Here is a 23,078-nt window from a genome sequence, read left to right as displayed (position 1 = left end):
ATTCTAGAAATAATGGGAGGTTTGTCGGATTTTAGAAAGTTAATGATGTTGACGTGAGTGGTAGGTGGGAGGGAAATGAATGTGTCTGATGTGGTTGGTATGTGGGCGTTATTGGATGAGGTGGAAGTATAACTGTGAGTAGAAAAAATGGAGAGGGGATTTTGGAAGGGAGGGGAAGGACGCTTTTCAGACTCAGGACAAGCACTGCCTTTGGATTTGTGCTTGGTGAAAAGGCCGGATTTGGTGATTTTTATGTTTTTGGAACACGTGGGGCAGCGTTCCATTGTGTGGATAAAGAAAGGTTGTGAATAATTGTGTTGAGAATGGGGATGTGACAGAGACTAGGAAGAAATAATCTGCAGAGAATAATGATGTTGTAAAGATAAGGTTATTAAATATGAGAGGAAAGAATGGGCATAAAGGTTGTTGGGGTTGGTTGGTGTTTGATAGAGGTTGGTTATTTGTTTTAATAAATGTAATGGTTAAAGTAAATAAAAGATTGAAAGACTGAGGAACATATATAAAAGGGAGAAAAAAAGATAATTATTTAGGGTATGTTTATGAAATGGAAAAGAAAAATTATGTTGTATTAATGGGGATATTACAAGGAACGTAAGATAATTTGAGTCTTGAAGAATATATATATAAGAAAGTAAAAAAAAAAGAAAAGATTTGGTTCAATTGTGAGGAATAAATGTGTACAAATAAAAAAAATAAATATTATGCATGTAAAAAGAGAGTTGTGATTATGAAAGAATAAAAAGATATATATATATGTAAATGTTAAATTAGTTGAAATATTGAATGTTGTTAAAAAGAAACAATATATAAAAGGGGAGAAAAAAAAAATTATTTTGGGTATGTTTATGAAAGGGAGAAGAAATATTATTTTGTATTAATGGGGATATAAAAAGGAATGTGAGAGAATTTGAGTCTTGAAGAGTATATAAATGAAAAAGTAAAATGAAAAAAAAAATTAATTTGGTTCAATTGTGAGGAATAAATGTGTACAAAGAAAAAATGTGCATGTAAAAAGAGAATATGTGGTTATAGTTGTGAATGAAAGAAAGAATAAATATATATATAAGTGTTAAATTAATTGAAAGCTAAATGTTGTTTAAAAAAATATGTGAATTTATTGAATATTTAAATGTTATAAGATGAATCAATATGGAAATTCGTGAATGTATAAAATAAGTGTTAAATTGGTTATAATGTTAAATATTAAAAAGTCTATATGTAAATTTATTGATATATTATAAGTGTTGAACTAATTGAAGATTAAAAGTTATTTTTAAAAACAAGTTGTTTAATATGTTTTAAAAATAAGTATTGAAAAAAAAAGAAGAAAGTAAGATAACTTCTGGTGAAAAAAAAGGGAGGCAATCCTTGAGTCTAAATTGGGTGGATTGAGAAGACTTTTGAATATTAATGTTTGAAGTTAAATTATCCCTTTCTTTGGAATTGAATCCTCTTGAAGAATAGACATGTTTGATTTAATAGAGAAAATAGACCGGATTTATTGTTGGTACATAATTGTTGTTAAGATTCCAATTAGTTTTCCTTTACAACATTCTGTTATATTGCTGGATTCAATTTTATGAGGTTGGGTGACATAATGATGATGTTGAAGTGAATTTGTGGTTGTTGTAGAAGATGTTACTTTATATCTCTATTGTTTCTCTTTAAAAAGAGTGTCAAATGTCATAAATGCTTGAAGATATAATAATGTGCTGTAACCATCTTGATGGATGATGCTAAGGTGAATTTATAAATTGCTTCAGTTTGTAATGCCAACTAAATTCAATTTTAAGGTTGGGATTGTAAGGTGGATTTATAATTGGGGAGATGTTACTTCTGATGTGTATAAAAAAAGATGGAGTTGCTTGATCAAGGTTATTTCAATTTGTCATTGATATAATAGATGAATAGTCAAATAGGTTTTGTTAGTTGGTATTATCTATTTAGTCTGTTGTTTTCTACTTAGAGAATATGAGGTCACATTATATTGGTAATTATAATTTGATTTTTAACTTTCATGAAAAATTTGTCAATTCTTCCAGAATATTTTGTTTTAATTGGTCAAGATGATTATACAGAGGAATAGAAATTAATACTTATTTTTAAAGCCATTTATGAACTGTCCATGAATATGGTAATTTTTCTGTTATATTGCTGGATTCAATTTTATGAGGGTGGGGATGATGTTAAGGTGAATTTGTGGTTGCTGTAGAAGATGTTACTTTATATCTCTATTGTTTCTCTTTAAAAAGAGTGTCAAATGTCATAAATGCTTGAAGATATAATAATGTGCTGTAACTATCTTGATGGATGATGCTAAGGTGAATTTATAAATTGCTTCAATTTGTAATGCCAACTAAATTCAATTTTAAGGTTGGGATGCTAAGGTGGATTTATAATTGGGGAGATGTTACTTTTTGCTATATTAAGATTTCTTTAATTTTTGAATATCACTTACACCTGATATACCAGAATATTTTGTTTTAATTGGTCAAGATGATTATACAGGGGAATAGAAATAAATACTTATTTTTAAAGCCATTTATGAACTGTCCATGAATATGGTAATTAATATAAACTACTATATCACACTTCAACGATCATATATAAATTTTATAATAAATTTTTTATAAACAAACTTAAAGCTTATTAATATCTTATATATAAATTTGTTAATTTAGCCAAGAATAATTATGTCTGACTTTAAGATATCTTATCTAATTAACAGATAAATTGTCTAATCTCTTATAAATTAAGTATTTAAAGAAAAAACAACAAACCTGGTATTATTTGATATATAATGTTGATAATATAAAAATATTTAATTTGATATATAATGTTGATAATATAGAAATATTGAATATTAAAATTCTGAATTTAAAAAAACAATATAATTATAAATAAAAAATTATTATCTCATTAAAATATTTCTGACCATTTTATTTATTGTTATTTAAATTCTATGATCCAAGTTTTTATAATGAGATAAAAAATAAACCATAATATATAAAAATGAATGTAAAAAGTACTTGATTTCTATTAGATGTTAATTATTAATAGTAGAATTATTTAATTTTTTCCTAAATTATTAGCAAGTATTATTATAAAAGCTTAAAAACTTATATATATAAACTTGTTAATTTAGCTAAGAATAATTATTTGTGATTTTAAGATATCTTATCTAATTAATAGATAATTTGCCTAATCTCTAATAAAATAAGTATTTAAAGAAAAAAACAATAAACTTGGTATTGATTGATATATAATGTTGATAATATAAAAATATTTAATTTGAAAAGATATCACCAATTTAAAAAATGCCCCCGGGAAATTAAAATTTAGGTTAATAATTTAAAATTAATTATTTTATAAAACCGTATAACGGTTCGGTTTGCTCTTTTTATATTTTCTTTATAACGATTCGGCTAAGATTACGGGTCAGAAAATCATAACGGTTCATTCCGGTTTGGCGGTTCGGTTCGGTTCGACCCTGCTTGTGGCATCTTTGCTTAACATTTATTGAAATAGGAATATATTAATGATTGTTTCTTCATAATAAAATTAACAAAGTACACTTTTTTTAAAAAGTAATTTGTCAAACTAGACAAGTTATTTGCAAGATAATTTAAAATTTATTTTATTTTTAAGATATAAAAATAATAATATACTGTATAGATCAAATTATTTTTATAAATTAAATACATAGAAATAGGTTTTTTAAATTTTAAGCATTTATATAAAAATTAATTTTATGGAAACCCACAATCTGCAGCCCTTGAAGGGTCTGTGAGAAATTTTTAATGGACGACAGTAAGCAATACAATTATAATATGTAAACACCCTTTCAACAGATGATATATCTTGAATAATTAACAATGAATCACCACATTCTGTTTTTTACATAGCAAATTGAATATTGTTATTTAAAAAAAAGCCGAACTTGAGTCTTGCAATTATGACAATACAATTTAGATATTACCAGAGGCGAAATAGTGATACTTCGGCCTCAGGGGCAAATTTTTTAGCGGGCTTATTTTTATGGGGCCTTCCTTTTTTTGTGAACGTTCTTTATGGTCCCTTTAAGACTTCTTACTAAAAATTTAATTGTAGCTATTATATTTTTAATAAAGATGAAAAAATGGAAGAACAGATGGATTTCCTTTTTTTCTAATTTGGATATCTTTTTTGTTAATTATAATCGTGATTTTTTTTTATATAAAGCTTGCGAATTGGGTTTTTCATAGGGCCGTCAAATTCATTTTGACCCCTGACTGCCAAAAGTTCACGTCTGCGTGCACATTTAAAATAGTACATTACATGTTACATATAAAATGATACATGTGCAGATTACTTATTGCACATATAAAGTCAAGCATATTGAAAATATGTTTCACACATTTAAAGGAATTAAACGAATATGATATAATTTTTAAATTAATAAACCTCATATACTTCAAACTTTGGCGCAAATAAACAAGAAAGTTATCTAGTTCAATTTGCGCCAATAACTTTATTTCATCGGATGCCGATAAAAATTCACGCAATTTATCTTGTCTGATACTTAACCTTAGCTTAATTATTTTTATCATTTTCAATTTTACTAAACTTTTTTTACAATTGACTAAATGATAATGTTAAAATAAATTAATAGGCAAAAAAGATATTAATTTATGTATTTATGTGCATATCATAGCGCTCGATTACACTTTATTTTGCACTCAGGTTTATTATTAAGTTATTTTCCTTTTCAATGATGGTCTCTATCAGTCCAATAGAAATAATATCGTCAGTATTTTATTTAACCCACCTATTAAATCTTGATCTTTGTAAAAATAAAGATTTTAATTTGACACTGGATACATTAACCCATTGTAAAACTTACTTTTCACAAATATTTTAGATATTCATTTCATCAAAATACCTAGCAGCTTTAAATCAGAAAATTATAGAATGGGTGCGAAGATTATAAAAGATAGAGTAGACTTGGCATCTTTAATCATTTTCTGATAAAATAACTAAAAAAAATTTTAAATCGAAAAGTAGCCCAATTAAATCAAAAAAAAATGAAATTAGCATTTTAAATTTGCATAGATTCCCAATCAATAGGCTTACCAATCAATTATTAACTTGTTTACATATGCCAAAGGAGTTGTTATTTTCGGTTTCAAAATGGTTCAATATTTAAGTTGTACAGGGGAGCAAATTTCTTTAAAATATTTTTTTAAACTTTAGAAAGTCTTAAGTATTCTAATTTTTTCTTAAAAAATATCGATTTTCTTAAATTATCTATTTTCGATGGTGATAAAAAATTTCAATATTATTTTTTCCCCTTCTCCATTTTTTATATTTATAAAATAATTTTTTTTTGTAAAATTAGATGTTACTTGAATTCTATACTCAATTTACCATTAAACACTTTTATTTTATCGTGAAATTCATTATATTTTAAAATATATTATTAATCCGTCAAGAAAAAACGATATGAAGCAACTCTTATAGAAAATTAGAATGGAAAATAATAAAATAGTGTTAAAAGAAAATGATTCTAAAATGGATGTAACACCCAAGTCTCCAACTAGTCATATATTAAGGCGGAAACTATTTTAAAGGACATAAGAAAAAACTAAATCAAATAATGATAATAAAGTGAAAAATATTTTTAAGGACAAAGAAAAAATCAAATCAATTGATGATAATGGACTTGTGAATATTTTAAAGAAAAAGTAATCGAAATCGCACAATATAGAGGCTAAACCCGAATATGGTCAAAACGAAAAAGTGGAAATTGAGAAAATACAATCAGCAGAAATCAAGGAATCTAAAACCTACATATATAAATCAAAAATATACCATGATAACTCCTGGGACGATGAACCAGCATCTCAGACTAAATTATAACAAATCTATAAGGGAATTGGTGATCAAGAGAAATCGACAGTTAGATAAAAGAAAAAGAGGAAAACCAAATTAAGTTTAAAAAAAGCCTTGCTTATTGCCTGATCGAATTTAAATATTTATTTGTCCATCAATTTAATATGGACAATATAACCATGGTCTACCCTAAAAATTATAGACTATTATAATTAACCATTTTTATGTAATATCAATTCTAACACTGAATTCCTTGAACCCCAAAGAGTATTCTTTTTTTTTTAAATATTATTACTGTAGAGGAATGAACCCCATTATAGGATAAATATTTATGTATATTTTTACTACACAATATTGTTAAATTTTATAAAATCTATTTTTATCGAGGAAATTTTTATACCCTCGAAACATTGTTGTTTGTTGTATTCTTTACAACATTATTTCTCGGATCAAACTACATTTAAAAAAATGAATAAAATGTATATACTGCCACTATTTCTCGGGTCGTTTTGCTAACGCTAGGCTCGTTTTCTCATTGGTTGCAATTGATTATATTTTATTTGACAACCAATTTATAATAAAACATTTTTTCAATAGTTTCATCTTTTTAAAATATTTTTTTAGCATAAATATGTAGAAAAAATTTATTCAAACATTTTTTTAAAAAAAAACTAATAACCTAGTCTGTTAGTTTAAATAAATGCTTATTTATTTTTCAAATTATCAATTTGAATTACTCCAATTAATTTTAGTAAGTGAAAAGTATTAATACTTCGGCAAATCAAATTTATGATATCCACATCCAATAATCGATTACGTTTTTAACATTATTTTCATGCATTAAATGGCGAGTATCAAAGATTAAATATACCTAGGATTTAAATTTGATGTCTATTCTTATTATAAAAAATCTAAATAATAAATGGGAAATTCTGAATAGGTTTTTTTAAATATTCCCAAACCGATTAATTGACGTAATTTTAATTTATTAAGATTTTTATTTTTCACTTTTTATGACCGGCCTAAATTTTTAAATCTTTAATCTTAGTCTGGATTTTTTAAAAAATCTTATCATTTTTTATCCCGTTCCTGACCGCGTCTGCAGTTCTTTTATATATAAGCTTTTAATTCATAAAAAAATGCCGTAGTGAACCATGCAGATAATTCATCTTTTTATGTTGTGATTGCGGTCATTAAAAATTTGGGGAAAAGTTTTAAATCGTTAAAACAAAAAACGCTAAAAATTAGGTTTCCTAGAAAATTTTTAAAGGCTTTCTGTGAAAGAGAGTGAGAGCGCAAACGTAGCGCAGCGCTCGAGGGTTATTACATTATTATTAGTAAAAGACACATGCCAAGATAATTAAATTCGTTATAATGATTATACAAAGGTTTTATTATATTCCAATGAACAACAAGATTTACAATAACAAAGATTATCAGACATTTAAATTTATAGGAATCGATTAAAATTTCTAGGGGCCGAACTGATTTCAAAAAATATCTAATAAGACAATATCCTTTTCTTTTATTTAATAACAAACATTAATTAATAAAAAAAAAGCAACAAATAAAGATAAAGCTCTAAATTATATATAATATATTAATTATAGATAAAACAAAATATAAAAAATATACATATAAATGTTATCAACTTATGTAAAAAAAATTTACTTTTTTAGTAAATGAATGAAATAATATCTTTTTGGTAAAAGCTATATCAAAATATTTAAAAAAACGGGATAACATAAATACAATTTTTTTTAGCCATTTGATTTGGTCCTATAAATACCCTCTATAAATATTTTATTTCGTAAATTAATAAGGATGTCAACAACTAAATGGTTGAGAACGAAGGTATATATATCATTTATAGTATAAGAAAAGTATAAATATCCTTTAAAAAAAATGGTAGTATCAAAAGATGACAACTGTTATAAGGTATAATAAATATCAAAATTAATCTAATAATATGTTTTATGTAATATAAATGATATATTTATAATTGCATATGGAAACAGGCGAAAAAAAGTATTGTATAAAACTTTATGGTATAAAAAAAATATGTTTGCATAATATAATATTTAAAAAATAAAGGGCCAGATGGGGTAGGGTAAAGATTTTATATTGATTCATTTTTGGCTAAGGTTTTGGAAAGTGTTAATCATATCTTTAACTTTGCCTCTCTTCATAGACACCTTTTCGATGCTTGGATCAGGATCGACAACATTGTTGCTATCGTTGGATGACTTGTCAAACATGAGCATACTTTTTTGTTTCTCATTAAACTATTCCATAAAAAAAAAATATTCAATTTGATAGAAAAATTAAAATATGATAACAATTTGGGTTGATAAGATGAGGAGAGCAGCAAAAATTTAGCATTTTATTGACAGTTCGAGATACATCCAAGTTACAGCTATACCATTGGCTTCCAAAGGTCTAGCTCTCTTTAAGCCACTGATATGTAAATAAGCAGTTAAAAGGGCAATCCCCTAGAATTCTACCATTTGAAGTTTCAAATAGAAATTCTCAAATTTATATGTTAGGCTCCATGCCCTCCCCCTATAATCTTTTCTTTATATATTTTGTATTTTAGTGTTCATCAATATGATCATAATAAATAAAAATCAAAAAAATTAAATTTTTATTTAAAAAAAGCAAAGATATGTTTAGGTTCACCATTAGCTATTAGTTACAAAGATCAATTAATGCTTGTAATAAAATGAGTGAGCAAGAATTGTCGTCTATAACATCTCAAACTGATCTGATCATTCAATCCTCCTGCAATCTTTTATAAATGAATTGATTGCTTTTGATCATCATTAGCAATTATTATAATTTCCTTAATATTAACACTGTTTTAGGAGCTACTCGATCATTGTTAGCAAAATATTTGAAAGCACCTTGTTATTATATATTTTTTATATTAAGTTTAGTCAATGATTCATCAGAATATTTTTTTATGTATGTATTTTAATGAATTCTGTAATATATATGAAATGTTGTCAAATAAAAATATAAGGAATTTAAATATTTTAACTAACTTTTATAAACCCTTCATTGCATAGGTGAAAAAAAATCACGCGAGAGACTAGATAATACCCTCAAACCTCAATTAAGAAACACTATATATTAAAATCAAATTAGCTTTCATATTTTAAAAATATATTAAATAAACTCTAAGGTAATGATTTTAATAATTTAATGTTATTTTATCATTTTATGACAGCTTCTAAGTGAGTAACAAATATTCTTAAACTGACACATATAATTAAATACCATAAAATGATATCAAAAATTGAAATATTGATTAAATCACTGATACAACTAAAAAAAGTGTTTTATTTATTATGCTTAATATTTCAATGCCAAAACAGATGAAAAAAGTTATACAGATGACCCCCTACCTATCTTTTTCTTTCCTTTACTTATTCTTTACCTTTCAATACCTGACTTATATGTAGTGACCATAGGCGAGTTGGTTTAAAAAAAAGAGAAATATGGGAAAGGATAATGGTGATTGTCTCGGTTAACATATAATAATAAAAATAAAGTCAAAGATAGATCATCAGAGATATTTTTAGGAAGAAAAACAAAAACAAAATTAAAAAGAAAAAAGGAGACAGAATCAGGCGCGTACGCAGGAATTTGGTCTGGGGGGGGGATAATAATAAAATTTTTCAAGAAATATTATTGTTAATTAAAAATACTAAGCATAAATTTATTAGGACTAATAACTTTTCTAATACACAATTTTAAACTAATGTGAATTAAAAAAATTATATAAACCGGCATTGAAAAACTATAAAATAAATGTGAATAATAAAATATAAAGTGAATATAACCCACGATATGAATCACCTAAATGACCCAAAATTGAAATTTGAATTTTTTGAGCTTTTAAAATATATAAAGTATAAAAAATTTAAATGTTGGAAATATAAATTAATACACAAAAAGTTTCTTAGGAATAATTGTATTTTGTATGTTTTGAGCTAATTTTCCAATTATCTATCCTTGCTTGGCGTTAAATGCCTACGAATATTCAAAAGATCCGAATCATTCAATCTACTTTCAGATGTTATATTTCATAGGTATGTTTTTCACAGACTTACAGGCCCGGCCCCAGAGCCGGACTGTATTTTAATTTTTTTTAAATATACCCGGGTGGGGCCCGTAATTTTTTTTAAAAAAACACCCGAGCCGGGCCTTAAAATTTTTTTAGGAAAAATATTCGGGCCGAGCTGTATATTTTAAAACCAAATATTTGAAATCGCCATTATTAGCTATTAATATCAAAAATAAATATAATTTATTTTAAAAAAATTCGGGCCGTGAAAATTTTATTTTCAAAAAAGCCGGGCCGGGCCTGAAAATTTTTTTAAAAAGAACCTGGGCCGGAAAAATTTTTTTTAAAAAATCTGGGCCGTGTCCTGCAAATAGTACCTCTTAAAAAAGAGAATGTTCTCTCATTAGTTTATTAAAGAGCTGCTAATATATATATAACCATTTTAATATATTGGGAGTATAATCTAAAATGTGTTTAAAATAATGCAAAGCATCCATAACATTTTTCGGGACTGTATCAACCATAGTTAATCTTTAAATCATAGTTATTCAGCTAATAAGGCATCATAAGATATTTTAACATCTTCATGATAAAAATCTAACAAATATTTATATTTTTTTTCTATCACCATATGAAAAAGGTTGGGAGAGGGGACATTTGTTTTATAATACTCTTCTACTGATCCTATATTAATGTTTTGACGATGAGCTTGCTTGCTGCAAGTCGAGGGGGACAAATTTTGAACACGTATACCTCTGCTTTTGACTCAACAATAACATATAAAATATGAAATTCTTCATCAACATTAGCTCTAATTTCCTTGAGTTCTAATAAAATGCTCTCCGCTATTCTCATCTTCTTAATCAAGTCAATGTTATGTTTTTGAAAAGTATTACATAAAGTAGTTGTATAATTAAATAATACATTAATGAGAAAAAAAATTTAGAATAAGTATTGAATCCAATAATTTTGCTTCTGAGGAAATATTTCTTTCAAGCCATTGCGATATTTCAGTAATAGCATTAATAATCGGCTCTTCTAACTCCATAAAAGCTGTTACTACTTGATGGCGGAGACTCGATCTCGTTGGACAAGCTTGCAATTTCTTTCTCCCTGTTGGACAAGGAGTTTCAGAGATAATTATTATTTGACTAGAAATTTAGATAAATATTACGCCACTAAAATTTTTAAATAATAGGTAAATTACGCCAAGGAAAACTTGATATCGAAATTAATTGATAAAATAACTTAGTAGATGAATGTGATAAATAAATGTAATTAAATATATATATATGAGATAGGAATAAATATTAACAAATATAAATTAATATTAACAAATAATATTTTTGAAAAATATAATCCGGCATCTGAATTTTTTGGCTTGGGGGGGGGGGGGATTTGTCCCCCTGCCCCCCCCGCGTACGCGAATGGACAGAATGAACAGATAATAATTGAAGAGAAATGGCAGATGGGAAAATTAGTATGGGTTTTGTTGTTACATGGTCCAATAAAATGGGGGAAGGGAATAGTGAGAAAAAAAAGTTAAAGGATAGATTGAAGGACAAAAGGGACCATGACTTAGATATGTGAAACAAATAAGACCGAGAATGGAGACCTCTTCAACTAGATAGACCAATAAAGTAATGTTGAAATTGGTTAAAAGATAAAAAAAGGGTAGAAGTGTTAAAAAAAAAAGGAAAAATGAAAAGGTTCCGTGGAAAATGAAATAGTTTTTGTTGAAAAAAGAAGGCTGTAAGTAAGGTATAGAATCAGGAATCTAAACCGAAACACAAATATCGGTTTGGTTCAGGTTTGGTAAAAATAACGGTACAAGATTCAGGCGCGGTTCGAACCTCTAAAAACCGGTTTGAACACTTTTGTATTCAAACCTACATTAGAATTATGTATAGGGAAGAATATTTTTATTTATTCCATAATTAAAATAAAAAACACATACATAAAACCTTCATTTTTATTAATTGCACATTATAAAATAATATTTAATTTATAAATATAAAATTTTAATATGAACAATTACTAAAAAAAAATTTTTTTAAGCCGCACAATTAATATATTTTCAAAATTCGTCTCACTCATACATCTATAAGGAGATAATATAAATATAATTGTTAAAAAACATCTTCACACTAACTTGAGTAACCGGCACTGCCAGTATGATATCAGATTTGATGTGTCATTTATAATACTATATGTAAATAATTTATATATTGGATTTAATTTTTCTCTAAGCATTATAATTTATAATCTTAAATATTTAAAAATGTTGTAAAATGGCAATAAACTAAAGTTTATAAAAATTACAATCAAATGTGATTGATAATAATCTTTAAAACAATTCGAATATAATTAAAATTTTTGCAATATACTTGTAATTTACACATTATTTTATAAGCATGATTATGAGACTCGAACCGGTTCGAGGTATTTTAGAGGTTAGGTTCGGCTAGAAATTTTTTAGCGGTTTAGGTTCGATAAAAAATACCAGTTTTTAGCGGTTTAATGGTTCTGTTCAAATTCGGTTTGGATCCCTGTATAGAATAGGCAAAGGAAAGAAAAAATATAGGGAGAGGATAGATTAATAAACAAATATTAATTATATTTTTAGATGGCATGGTAATCGTGTCTTGAAATTGGTTAAATGCGGCAAGAGAAGAAGCGATAAGATTATTTAATGATATTAGAAGAAGCCCTGAAGGACCTATAAGAACACACAGAAATACAGTTGGAGTACCATATCTACTACCACCGCCAACGATGCAGAGTTTGCGGGGGAGACAACCTCATGAGATATTGTACAGAACCCGTTCTCGTAGTAAACAATAAACCGTTAATCGTCGAACATAAGTGCCCCGATTGATGATTAAACAAGGGACAAATACCGCCCCGAGCAATACTAAGGGAAAGTTTTTTGTGTGATTTATTTTAAAATATTTAATTTGTTGGATTTTTAATAAAAGTTAATTACAATATATAAATTCCATATATTCTTATTTGACAACATTTCATATATATTTATGTATAAATATTTAAAAAAATTATATTATCTTTGATTTTGATATGCGATATTCTGTCTTGTGAGACCTTTCGGATGCGAAAGGAGAAATGTAATAACTTTTCCCATAAGCGAGTTACACAAGGTATCCTATGTAAGGAGGGGAAAGCCCTTAGCCAGGAATGTATTATCCAAAAATGCTCAGAATCAATAATAAAAGCATACTAATAAAAATGCCTGAGAATTAGATCCTGGACACCTACATAAGGTTTAGCACGACAAAGAATTCACCATATTAAAAATATTAACTCCAACAGTAAAGGCTTATAATGGTTTTCTAACAATTAACCAGTATCTCCTGCTACAGATGCATTTTTTAAAACTGTTTCTTAAATATCCTATAAATATCAGAAAAAATCCATTCTCATTATAAAGACATCTTCTATAAAATTTACTGCTGATGTAGTCTTAGAAGCAGATACTGCGAGAGAATTGGATGGTATCGGAACAGCGTTTCTACGAGATTTAAAGAGAAACAATTCTTGCTCACTCATTTTATTTTAGGCATTTAATTATTTTTGCAATCAAATATACATTTGTAGGCTACCTCATCCGTTGATTCCTTTACCTTTTGAAGTCAGACTGATTGCTCAGCAGCATCAAAGCAAAGGCCCAATTTCTATAGGAGGAACGATAATCTCAAAAATAATATGCAAACACATAAAGGACCCTTCAACAAAATTGGCATAAAAGGATGCAAAACTATAGTGGAGAGCCTACAAGCATTAAAACTAGAAATGTAAATTTCCCATTGGTTCAGGGGAAATTTATTGGGGAAAAGGGGAAAATTGGGGAAAGGGGGAAAATTGGAGAAAAAAAATGGAAATAACGGAAAATTAAAAAAAAAAACCCCAAAATACACTTTGAACCTTTCATTTTTTGTATAACTATTAAATTTGGGGAACTAAGGGAAAATAAAATAATTAAACAATAATGACAAAAATACACTAAACATTTCATTTTTTTTTTGAATAACTTTATTAATTACAAGAAGCATGTATTATAAATTACATTTAAAATTCATGGAATGCCAATTGAAATATCATCATTTTCACTTGAAATTGATATATCGGAATCTGAACTCTTTTGATGATATCCCGAAATGTATTTGTGCGATCCTTTAAATGTATGTTATACCTGATATTAATTTTTCGACTTTATTCTTTCTATTTCTCGTTTATGAATGAATTTTTCCAAATGCTGACCAAACTCGCACTTGTGGGTGGTATCGAAAGACATCTTAATGCCACTTGACAAAGGCGTTGATTTGTACACAACCCTTTCCACCATATGAGTGGTTTGGTATGGATTTAGAAACCTTGTTTTGAACGATATTTTGCTAAATTACCCATCATTTTTCCAATATCGCAATTAATTTGGCCTGAAATAATATTTATTAAATTTAAAGTTACTGTTAATTCGCGGTCTGTTAATTTCACACCAAAATTTCTAGGATCCAGAAGATTTGTTGCATAATTATTCCGGCAACAAAATTTCTTTCGTTTTTAATATGTATCTTAACACTTTTCAAATCATTTTCATTAAAAATAAAAGTTTTGAGTTTATTTTATCCCAAAATATTTCTGGTACGTCAGATAATACCGCTGTATCCTATTTTACAATTATAATTCTGTTATAAATAAATTTTAAAAAAGTCAACATCTTTCTTTGTCCAATATAAAACTCCTTCTTTGTTTGTCTATAAATAAACTTGAAATTGCAATCTCTTGCAAAACTTCCTTATTTTTCACAATACTTTGCAACATTATAATAAAACCTCCTCATCTTGTCAGACTTGGAATTTTTAAGGAATTATATCTTTTCAATATTTGCCTTTCTTTAAAATTGCCAATAAAATACTATTAAATTTTATATATTTAATTATTTGTTTGGTTTTTTTGATGATCTTTACAATAAAACCTATTTGGCATAAATCTTTAATAAGCAGATTCAAGCCATATACGGCACATCCAAAGATTAGATATACTTATTTTGCCTTAACAAGACTCCAGGCCTTTTTCATATTCTTTGCATCATCAGTTATTAGTGAGATAATTTTTACTACCAATTTCTTCAATTACCTTGATCAGCTCAGATGCGATATAATCAACGAGCACTAGATCCTGTATGGATTTAAAGAAAATTGGTTCTAGAGTCATTACGTATTAATGATGGACTCTTCAAGAATGTTTGTCCAACCATCGCTAATGAGAGTAAAATCTATTAAAGTATAGAATTTGTTGTTGATAATATTTGTCACTTTATTCAAAATCTAATAATGTTTTACTAATTGTATATCTAGATGGAATTCTATAGGCTGGGCGAATTAATTTTTAAAAAAATTGATAAAATATTTATTTTCTAAATGAAAAGGGCAATTCGACATAAAAATAGTACTGTCAAGTTGTGTTTGATTTGGTTACAGTGCAAAAAAATTTCAATTTTAAATGTGCCTGATACATTATTAAAATTATTGGTATTTTCTTTAAGTATCTAGAATAGTTTTATTAATGTTTTTTGGGGATATTATTTTAATAGGATTACTGGAATATGGTATACATACAATATAATATCCTCTTCAGTAAAATTATTATTATCAACTTCATTAAATTGTAAACTGTTAATATACCTTTGACATTTTTTGATATGCTTAGACATCTTTATTGAATTTGGAAAATTATATATCGATTGACAAAATTTGCATATTTATATACCCTTTCTTATTATTAGCTGTAATTTTAATAAAATGCCTCCAGATGTTGGAAGTTTTCCGTCTACTTCAATAAATTATTATACCAGTTATATAGTATGATTAAAGTATAATGATCCTTATATATCAAATTTAAATATATCATTAACTATTAAATTCTATTATATATCATATTAATATTATGTATTTTACCTTTGTTTTTGTACTTTTAAAATTATAGATTTGAAGAGTTGCACTCAATGGTTGCACCAATAAAAAAAAAGCTTAAAGGCTCACGAGGAAAATAAAATTTATTTTAAAATTTATGATATAATAAATTAAATTATAAATCATAATTTTTGAAATAAAATATTATATTTTATAAAATATAATTATAATTTTTGCAATAAAATATTATATTTATATTAAGGGAAAATTCGGGAAAATTTTCTACCTTTAATTCTCTAATTAAAACATTTTAACAAAATCTTATTGATCTAATTTCAGAAGAAATATTCTTAAATAATTGCCTTCCCAAAAGACCTTTTATATCATTAAAAAGTAAATACTCTAAAAATTAGGCTGTGCCGATCCACATATTTTTCACCGATCCGATCCAATATTGGCTCGAACCCGATCTGATATTTATATTGATTTTTCACCACCCCCCTTTGAGCCAAATGTAACTAAATTTGCACTTAATTGAAAGAGCCCTAAATAATGTTGTGTAATAGGCCCAATTTTAACAGATTCCAAAACAGCTTAGTCTAGTTTTTATGTCAAAAAAATGGCTAATAAATAATAATTAAAGCTAGGCTTAGTGTTGTGTAACGCCGATGGACGAATAACCGAACTCCTCAGCCGATGCCTAATTTTTGAATAATTAGTTTTCGCCGATTTTTAAGGCTAAACCTAATTAGGCTTAGGCGAAGTTTTTGGCCGATTATGCCATACCAGTCCTAGGAGTACTTCGAGGGCCCTTCCGATCAAACAAAAGATAAGCTTTAAAATCATATGCTACAATTTTAAATTAAGGACCGATTCCTGGCCGCCATCTGAGGAGATGGTCTACTAATATTTTTAATATGTGTATCATATAATCTTATGTTCTTTTTAAATTTTAAATCAAAAACTTAACCAGTAAAAATTTTTTAATATTATTATTTTTTTATTTATTTGCCATTAATAATTGATATATGAAATAATCAAAAAATTTTATGAAGACGCGAAACTGTTAAAGTAGTGATTGAAAGTGGTGCACTATATTTTGTAGTTATCTACAATAGAGATCTGCAAAGTTAGGCAGGGCTTGGGCCTAATTTTATTTAAATTAATCGGGTAAGGCCGGGCCTAATATTCGGATCGGGTAAGACCTTGGATTTTTTTTAATATTGAATTTTTTATGTAAAATAAAAATATTTGATTTTATTTATTGAAACTAAACTATACATTTAAATAAATTCGGGCCGGGCCGGGTCGGTAAATTTTTTTAAAAAAATTTCGAATTCGGGCCAGGCCGGGCAAACTTTTTTAAAAAAATCGGGCTCGGGCCGGGCCGGGTCGGTAAATTTTTTCAAAAAAATTTCGAATTCGGGCCAGGCCGGGCAAACTTTTTAAAAAAATCGGGCTCGGGCCGGGCTTGAAAAATTAGGCCCGATGCAGATCACTAATCTACAATGTCGCTATTTTTATTTATTTTTTCAAGTGGCGATAGCTAAAAAAGGCTACTTTAAAAAAATAATATTTTAAAAGGATGTATATAAATAATAATTATAACATAAAATAAAAATTTTTCAAATCCTTTCACCTCTTGCATTCATTTATTTAGTGACGAAACTAACGATATTCTAGGTGAATTTACTATGGAAATTAAAGATCTTCAAAACTCGACACCAAGTTGGCCGGCCCGGCCAGAAAATTTTTTGAGTAGAAATTGTCAGGTCCGGCCTGTTAAATTATTTCCGCGGCCTGTCCCGTTTTTTTTTAAAAATCTGGGATCGGGTCTTTAAAATTTTACGAAAAGTCAAAGGTCTAGCCCATAAAATTTCATAAAAAATCAGCCCGGCCGCTTAAATTTTTTTGCACGAATTTTCCGGCCCTCACATTTAAAATACCTATCTATATATCTAATTATTCCAAATTCCAATTAAGGCTCTTATATATCTCCTCTATGTTTATCTATTAATACAAATCGTTTTATAAAAAATTTTTAATATATATATTGTGTATTTGGATTACATCATAAATAACTAATTTTTTGTGAATTTAATATAGATTTAATTTTTTAGTAGGACAGAACTTAAGATACAAAGAAATAAGCATATTGTAATTTATTTTCAAATCGAAATATTAGCTTGAAATTCAAAAAAATATATCAAAATTTTAATTAATTTTACGAAAAATCAAAAACCCTAGACCTTTCCTGAATTTTATATATAAGAATTGCCTGTTCTTTTTATGTATGAATTGTCGGCCCCGAAATTTTTTTATGTATACAAATTGCCTGACTCGACTCATCAAAAAATAATTATTAATTTCCTTCCGAGCTTTCGGACCGGCAGGGTTTTGGAGACCTCTAATGGAAATTATGACAACTTAAAAGGTTGATATTTTAAAACCTCTTTTTATAAAATACAATACTTCAATACCACCCAGTTCTTCCGTTGATATATTAGTTTAGCAAAGGATTATGGGAGGGGGGGGGGTGTTCTTTGTCAGGTGAAAACTTTTAGGGATAAATAGCTAATATAAAATTGATTAATGATTATATTATAATACTCGTCTTTTATTTTGCATATTTGTTTTGTGTTATTTATATTTCAAATTTTAATTTTACGACTATAATTTCATTGTAGCATAAGTTTTTAAAGTATAGACACCATATTTTTAAAAATGAGACAGCAACAGTGCGTTATTATTTTTTCTTTGATTAAGTGGCTAATTAGTAGCGATGCGACTTTTTGGTATTTAAATATTACACGAGATGAGGTATCTTATATTCCGACTATTAAAATGTTTGGAGAATTTATGATCTCACAACATCTAAGAAGCATACTCTAAGTTTTTTTAAAAATTAAATCATTAAAATATCTTTTTGGTTTCCATTCCCCTTCCCACCAATATTATTATCAATTTAAGCTATAGAAATAATTTTAGTCCTGTACGTTTTTTTATTCATAATAAAGCTAATTCTGCGCAAAATTGCCAATTTTTTAAATTTATGAGGTGAAATAATCAACTTTGAGTATCGACCACCGGTGTAGGCTAAAATGGAAAGTATGGTACTGATACAGTATGGGCTCGACGATGAGTAACAAAAGCGATTCGCATTAAAGAGAAATGTCTGCATAAATATTTTTATATAAATTGACGCATATTGCATCTCCTCTTTCAGCTGATATTCGGTGTTTAGAATAGATAATTGGGATGAGGGGATGTAAGGGGGGGGGCTGTATTCTTGTAAAATGTCATTGACTTACAATATTAAATTTTTCCAAAGAATATATTGTTTTATTGATTAAATTTGATCTTCCCTTCACTTCTTTCAATATTATTCTCAATCGAAAGTATTATTTCTTTTAGGTAATTTTATAATATTATTGATATTTAATTCAGCAATAAAGTATTCGTTCCAAATTGTCACTGTTTAATTCATCTTATTCAAAAATTATATAAAACATTTGTATCTTATAAATTAAGGCATCCTTTCCTGCTTCATCCACCCCAACCCTGCGAGATTACTCCCACCCTTACCATACCAATATTTTAAGGCGTACGAATTTAAAAGTTAAATAATTAATTTCTAATATTACAAAATATTACCGTGTGATTATCCTTTTTCGCTGGGCCTTTCAAAAAATTAGAATGGTCCAAATAACTTTGAGATGACCAAGACGACTTTGCCCCGGGCGGCAAAAATGTGAACCGTTTGTTTTCTTCCCCTAAAGTTTTTGAATTATCTTGCTGAGCAGAATAACTCCTAGGTACGAAACAAGACACAGGCCTCTTAAATATTGCATCTTGGGCATTTAAAAATTCTTTTAAAAAAATTATAAAAGTTTGAACTTACAGAGGGCTGGTGTAAATTAAATTCTGGTTCAGAGTTTGCAACAACCTAGAAATTACTTTTAGAATTTATAGGAACTGGTTATTGCTGCTCGGAACCAATCGAATTTAAGCCGGGCTGAGAATCCTCGTTCTAGGTTTCAGGTTTAGAGCCTGAACCTGTTTGAGGTTCAGAATACAGAAAAAATAAGGAGTTATAAAATAGAAACACCAAATTTTTTAAATTGATTTTATTTTATTTAGTATTTTCACCAGAGGTAGGAGGCAGAACACACTGTCTCCAACCCCAATAACCAAGGTAAACAAGGAGGAAGGTGCGTCAATGGGGGTGTATCACTCCTCGCTATAATAATTTGAAGTGTATATTACATCACCCCTCTCCTATATCATTTTGATGCACCTTCCTCCTTGTTTACCTTGGTTATTGGGGTTGGAGACAGAACACACGAATACAGGAATAAAATTAGTATACCACCTGTATAAGTTATTACAATAACCAAGGTAAACAAGGGGACACGGTCAAACCCGTCCGTGGAAATTTTCTGCCAGGCTTTTGGCCCGGTCGTAAAATACAATTTTTATAGTTGTCCAGCCCGGAATAATTTTTTATGAAAGAAAACGATATAAATTTGCCCAATTATCATCTTTAAAAACATTTTCAAGCTCCTGTATGGACCGTAAAAAATATTAACAATTTGTCTACCCTGGTCAAAGGTTCCCGGGCTGCACCGGTTTCTAATATTAACTATAAAAATAATTTAATATCATCCATCATTAAAAATATATATTATATTTGTATTTTAAAAATCATATTCAATATCATATCTTCCAAAATTTGAGACTTCCACGTAAGTCTGAGACAATATAATATTTTATTAATGCTCGTTCACTTTTAAAAAAAAACATTTGTTCGAGACCAGGAAATCTACTTATAGCTAAAGAAATAGCCCAGATAAAATTAAAATGTTAGATGTCTAACTTAACTGGTGGCAACAACAATAAGTATTCCTAAAATATATGTTATAATTATTTAAATATAAATTATACAAAATGATGAGAATAAAAAAACATTCTATTACCCTCTTTAAAAAATGTTATTAATCTCGAGAGTTCTAGGGGTTCAGTAACCGGTACCCACTTTTAAAAATTTTAAGAAAACCGGAACCCCAAAATATTTAGAACCAGAACCCTTTAACATTAAAATATATTTACCAGATTTTCCATTAGCGATGTGTTCATCATTCTCGGGTCTTTTAGAGTCGAAGTTACTCGAAACGGTTATGTAATCAGAGTTCTTAGGGTCTTTACAATCTTTATAGCAGGAAGCTAAGGAATCGTTATTAGCAATGGAAATGGAGCAAGCGGAATCCGGTATAAAATGATTAGTAATAAAATTGCTTCGCCTCAGGGTCAAAGCGGGTGATACAGTATTAGTATGACAAATAAGATCGGAATAATTGAAAAGTCGATGGCCTTTAGTAACGGTGACTGAAAGATCGGCGGTAGTTACACAATGTTCGGGTGAGGCGTTTTTTAGAGTAAGGTTCTTGGGGCGTAGATAGTAAGGACTCATATGGGGAGAGCACTGGCCGTTAAGTAAAGAAGACAAGAATGTAAATTAATAAATATTCATTAATAATATCTGGCAGATTTATATAATATGATAAGAAGTGTATTCAAAGTCACACGATATTCAGTAAAAATTTTTCCTGATAAGAAGGAATAGTAGGTAGTATATGATACAAAAGCTCTATAGCGGTGGAGGAGGTAAGTATTAAAGCATAGATCAAGGACAGGTGGCAAGAAAGAAAACGCCCGTAACTTCTTATTCTTAAGAGCTAGTGCGTTTTATATGCGGTTAAATTTTCAAAAAGCGGGGGACCGGGGTTTATCGGATAATATCAAAGATAATTTTAACGCCTCAAAAATAATTTCAGTTTTTCTTGCTTTGAAATAAAAATATTCATATTTTATAAAATTTCTATCATATGTAGGTTATATATATGTATATATAAGCGAAAGGTGTTATTTGATGAAAATAAAAGATGTTGTAGAATATTATAAAACTAAATTGCAAAAATTCATTAAGTATATGTAAAAAAATAATTTTGAAGCGGGAAAAAAACTCCGCACAACTAGAGGCAACTAGTATTGGTAAACGGCTCAATTTCGTCGATTTTTAAATTAAAATATTGCTTAATTATCTGCAATAAAAAAGGATTTAAACGTATCTTACCCTGTTCACAAGCGTGAATTCGAGGCGAAGTATGCAAAAATAACTGTGAACGCAGAATTACGAGTCACATTCAGCTAGTGTTATTAAAAAGCTTGATTCAGTCGATTTTTAAAAACGGTTAACTCAAGATTTGAGTCAAAAGTAATTTACACAAGCTTGAAAATTTTGCCTACAGATGTCAAAAAGGTCTGGACATCTATTGACGAAATTTCGAAGCTTATGTAATAAAATCTTAGCTAAAATCTTGATTTAGCCATTTTAACAACAATACATTCAGCAATAAATATTGCCCATATTATAATAATTTTTGGAGAATAAAAAAAATCAGTGAAAGTCAGTTGATTTTTTTTATGACATCGGTTAATATAAATTTTAATTGAACGGTTATAAGCATAGTTAAGGGTAATTTATTAGTAAAAATTCTAATTTTATAAATTTAATATCGTTTCTCATAAATTCTACTATAAATTGATTTAGGGGTAAAATGTGAAAGGAACAAATATTAAATATTTTAGAAATAAGTGAGGGTAGATGGACAATACAAACAGATAGCATCCGAGCATATTTAAGTCAATGACAGGTATCTAGATATGAAGAAAACCGGATATATATTGACAAAATAATTTACCAACAAATTATAAAATATAAGCCTCAAAATTAAAGATACTAATTTCAATCACAAAATCTTGGATTTGAATGTGTTGCAAAAAAAAATAATCAACATATCAGATTCGTGTCGAACAATAAAAATCCTAATCTTCAATCAACTTTTCGGTGTCGCAGCGTCTTTGGTTGCAGATTTTCCCCTTTTGGCCTAGTCAAATCCAAATTTGGAAATAAACTTGGGGCCAGAAAAAGCTGGATTTAAATATTTTGATGAAGAAATTTTAATATTTAATTTATGCTGAAATTAAATACCAATTAAATATTTGAGTATTGTCTGTTAGTGTTACAAATATAAGTTAATAAAATGATGAAAAATTTAATGTTATAATAATTTTTAAGCAACTGAAAGGCCAATAAATAATTTTCACTTATCAAACTGCTAACATAG

At 27.8% G+C, this 23,078-nt stretch overlaps 1 protein-coding gene across 5 annotated transcripts in view; it reads right to left on the bottom strand.

Annotated features, from left to right (window-relative positions):
- Positions 1-7,435: 7,435 nt before the first annotated feature.
- The window catches only part of LOC135931449 (uncharacterized), an 82,658-nt gene continuing 67,015 nt past the window's right edge, over positions 7,436-23,078 (bottom strand). For 2 of the 5 annotated variants that reach the window (XM_065468569.1, XM_065468571.1), the window contains exons 11-13: positions 21,001-21,373; positions 19,546-19,760; positions 7,438-8,177 (exon numbers count right to left, since the gene is read on the bottom strand). In XM_065468569.1, coding sequence (XP_065324641.1) covers positions 8,022-8,177; positions 19,546-19,760; positions 21,001-21,373 — 744 coding nt within the window. In that variant the 3' untranslated portion in view covers positions 7,438-8,021. Of the gene's footprint in view, positions 8,178-14,135; positions 14,416-19,545; positions 19,761-21,000; positions 21,374-23,078 lie in introns of those variants that run through there. The other 3 variants (XM_065468570.1, XM_065468573.1, XM_065468572.1) reach the window with 3 other exon arrangements.

This window comes from Gordionus sp. m RMFG-2023, chromosome 1, assembly GCF_954871325.1.
Source record: "Gordionus sp. m RMFG-2023 chromosome 1, tfGorSpeb1-WG-v2, whole genome shotgun sequence".
NCBI lineage: Eukaryota > Metazoa > Nematomorpha > Gordioida > Chordodea > Parachordodidae > Gordionus > Gordionus sp. m RMFG-2023.
The sequence above is the reverse complement of the archived record's forward strand: the minus strand, read 5'-3'. Positions and strand labels throughout refer to the sequence as shown.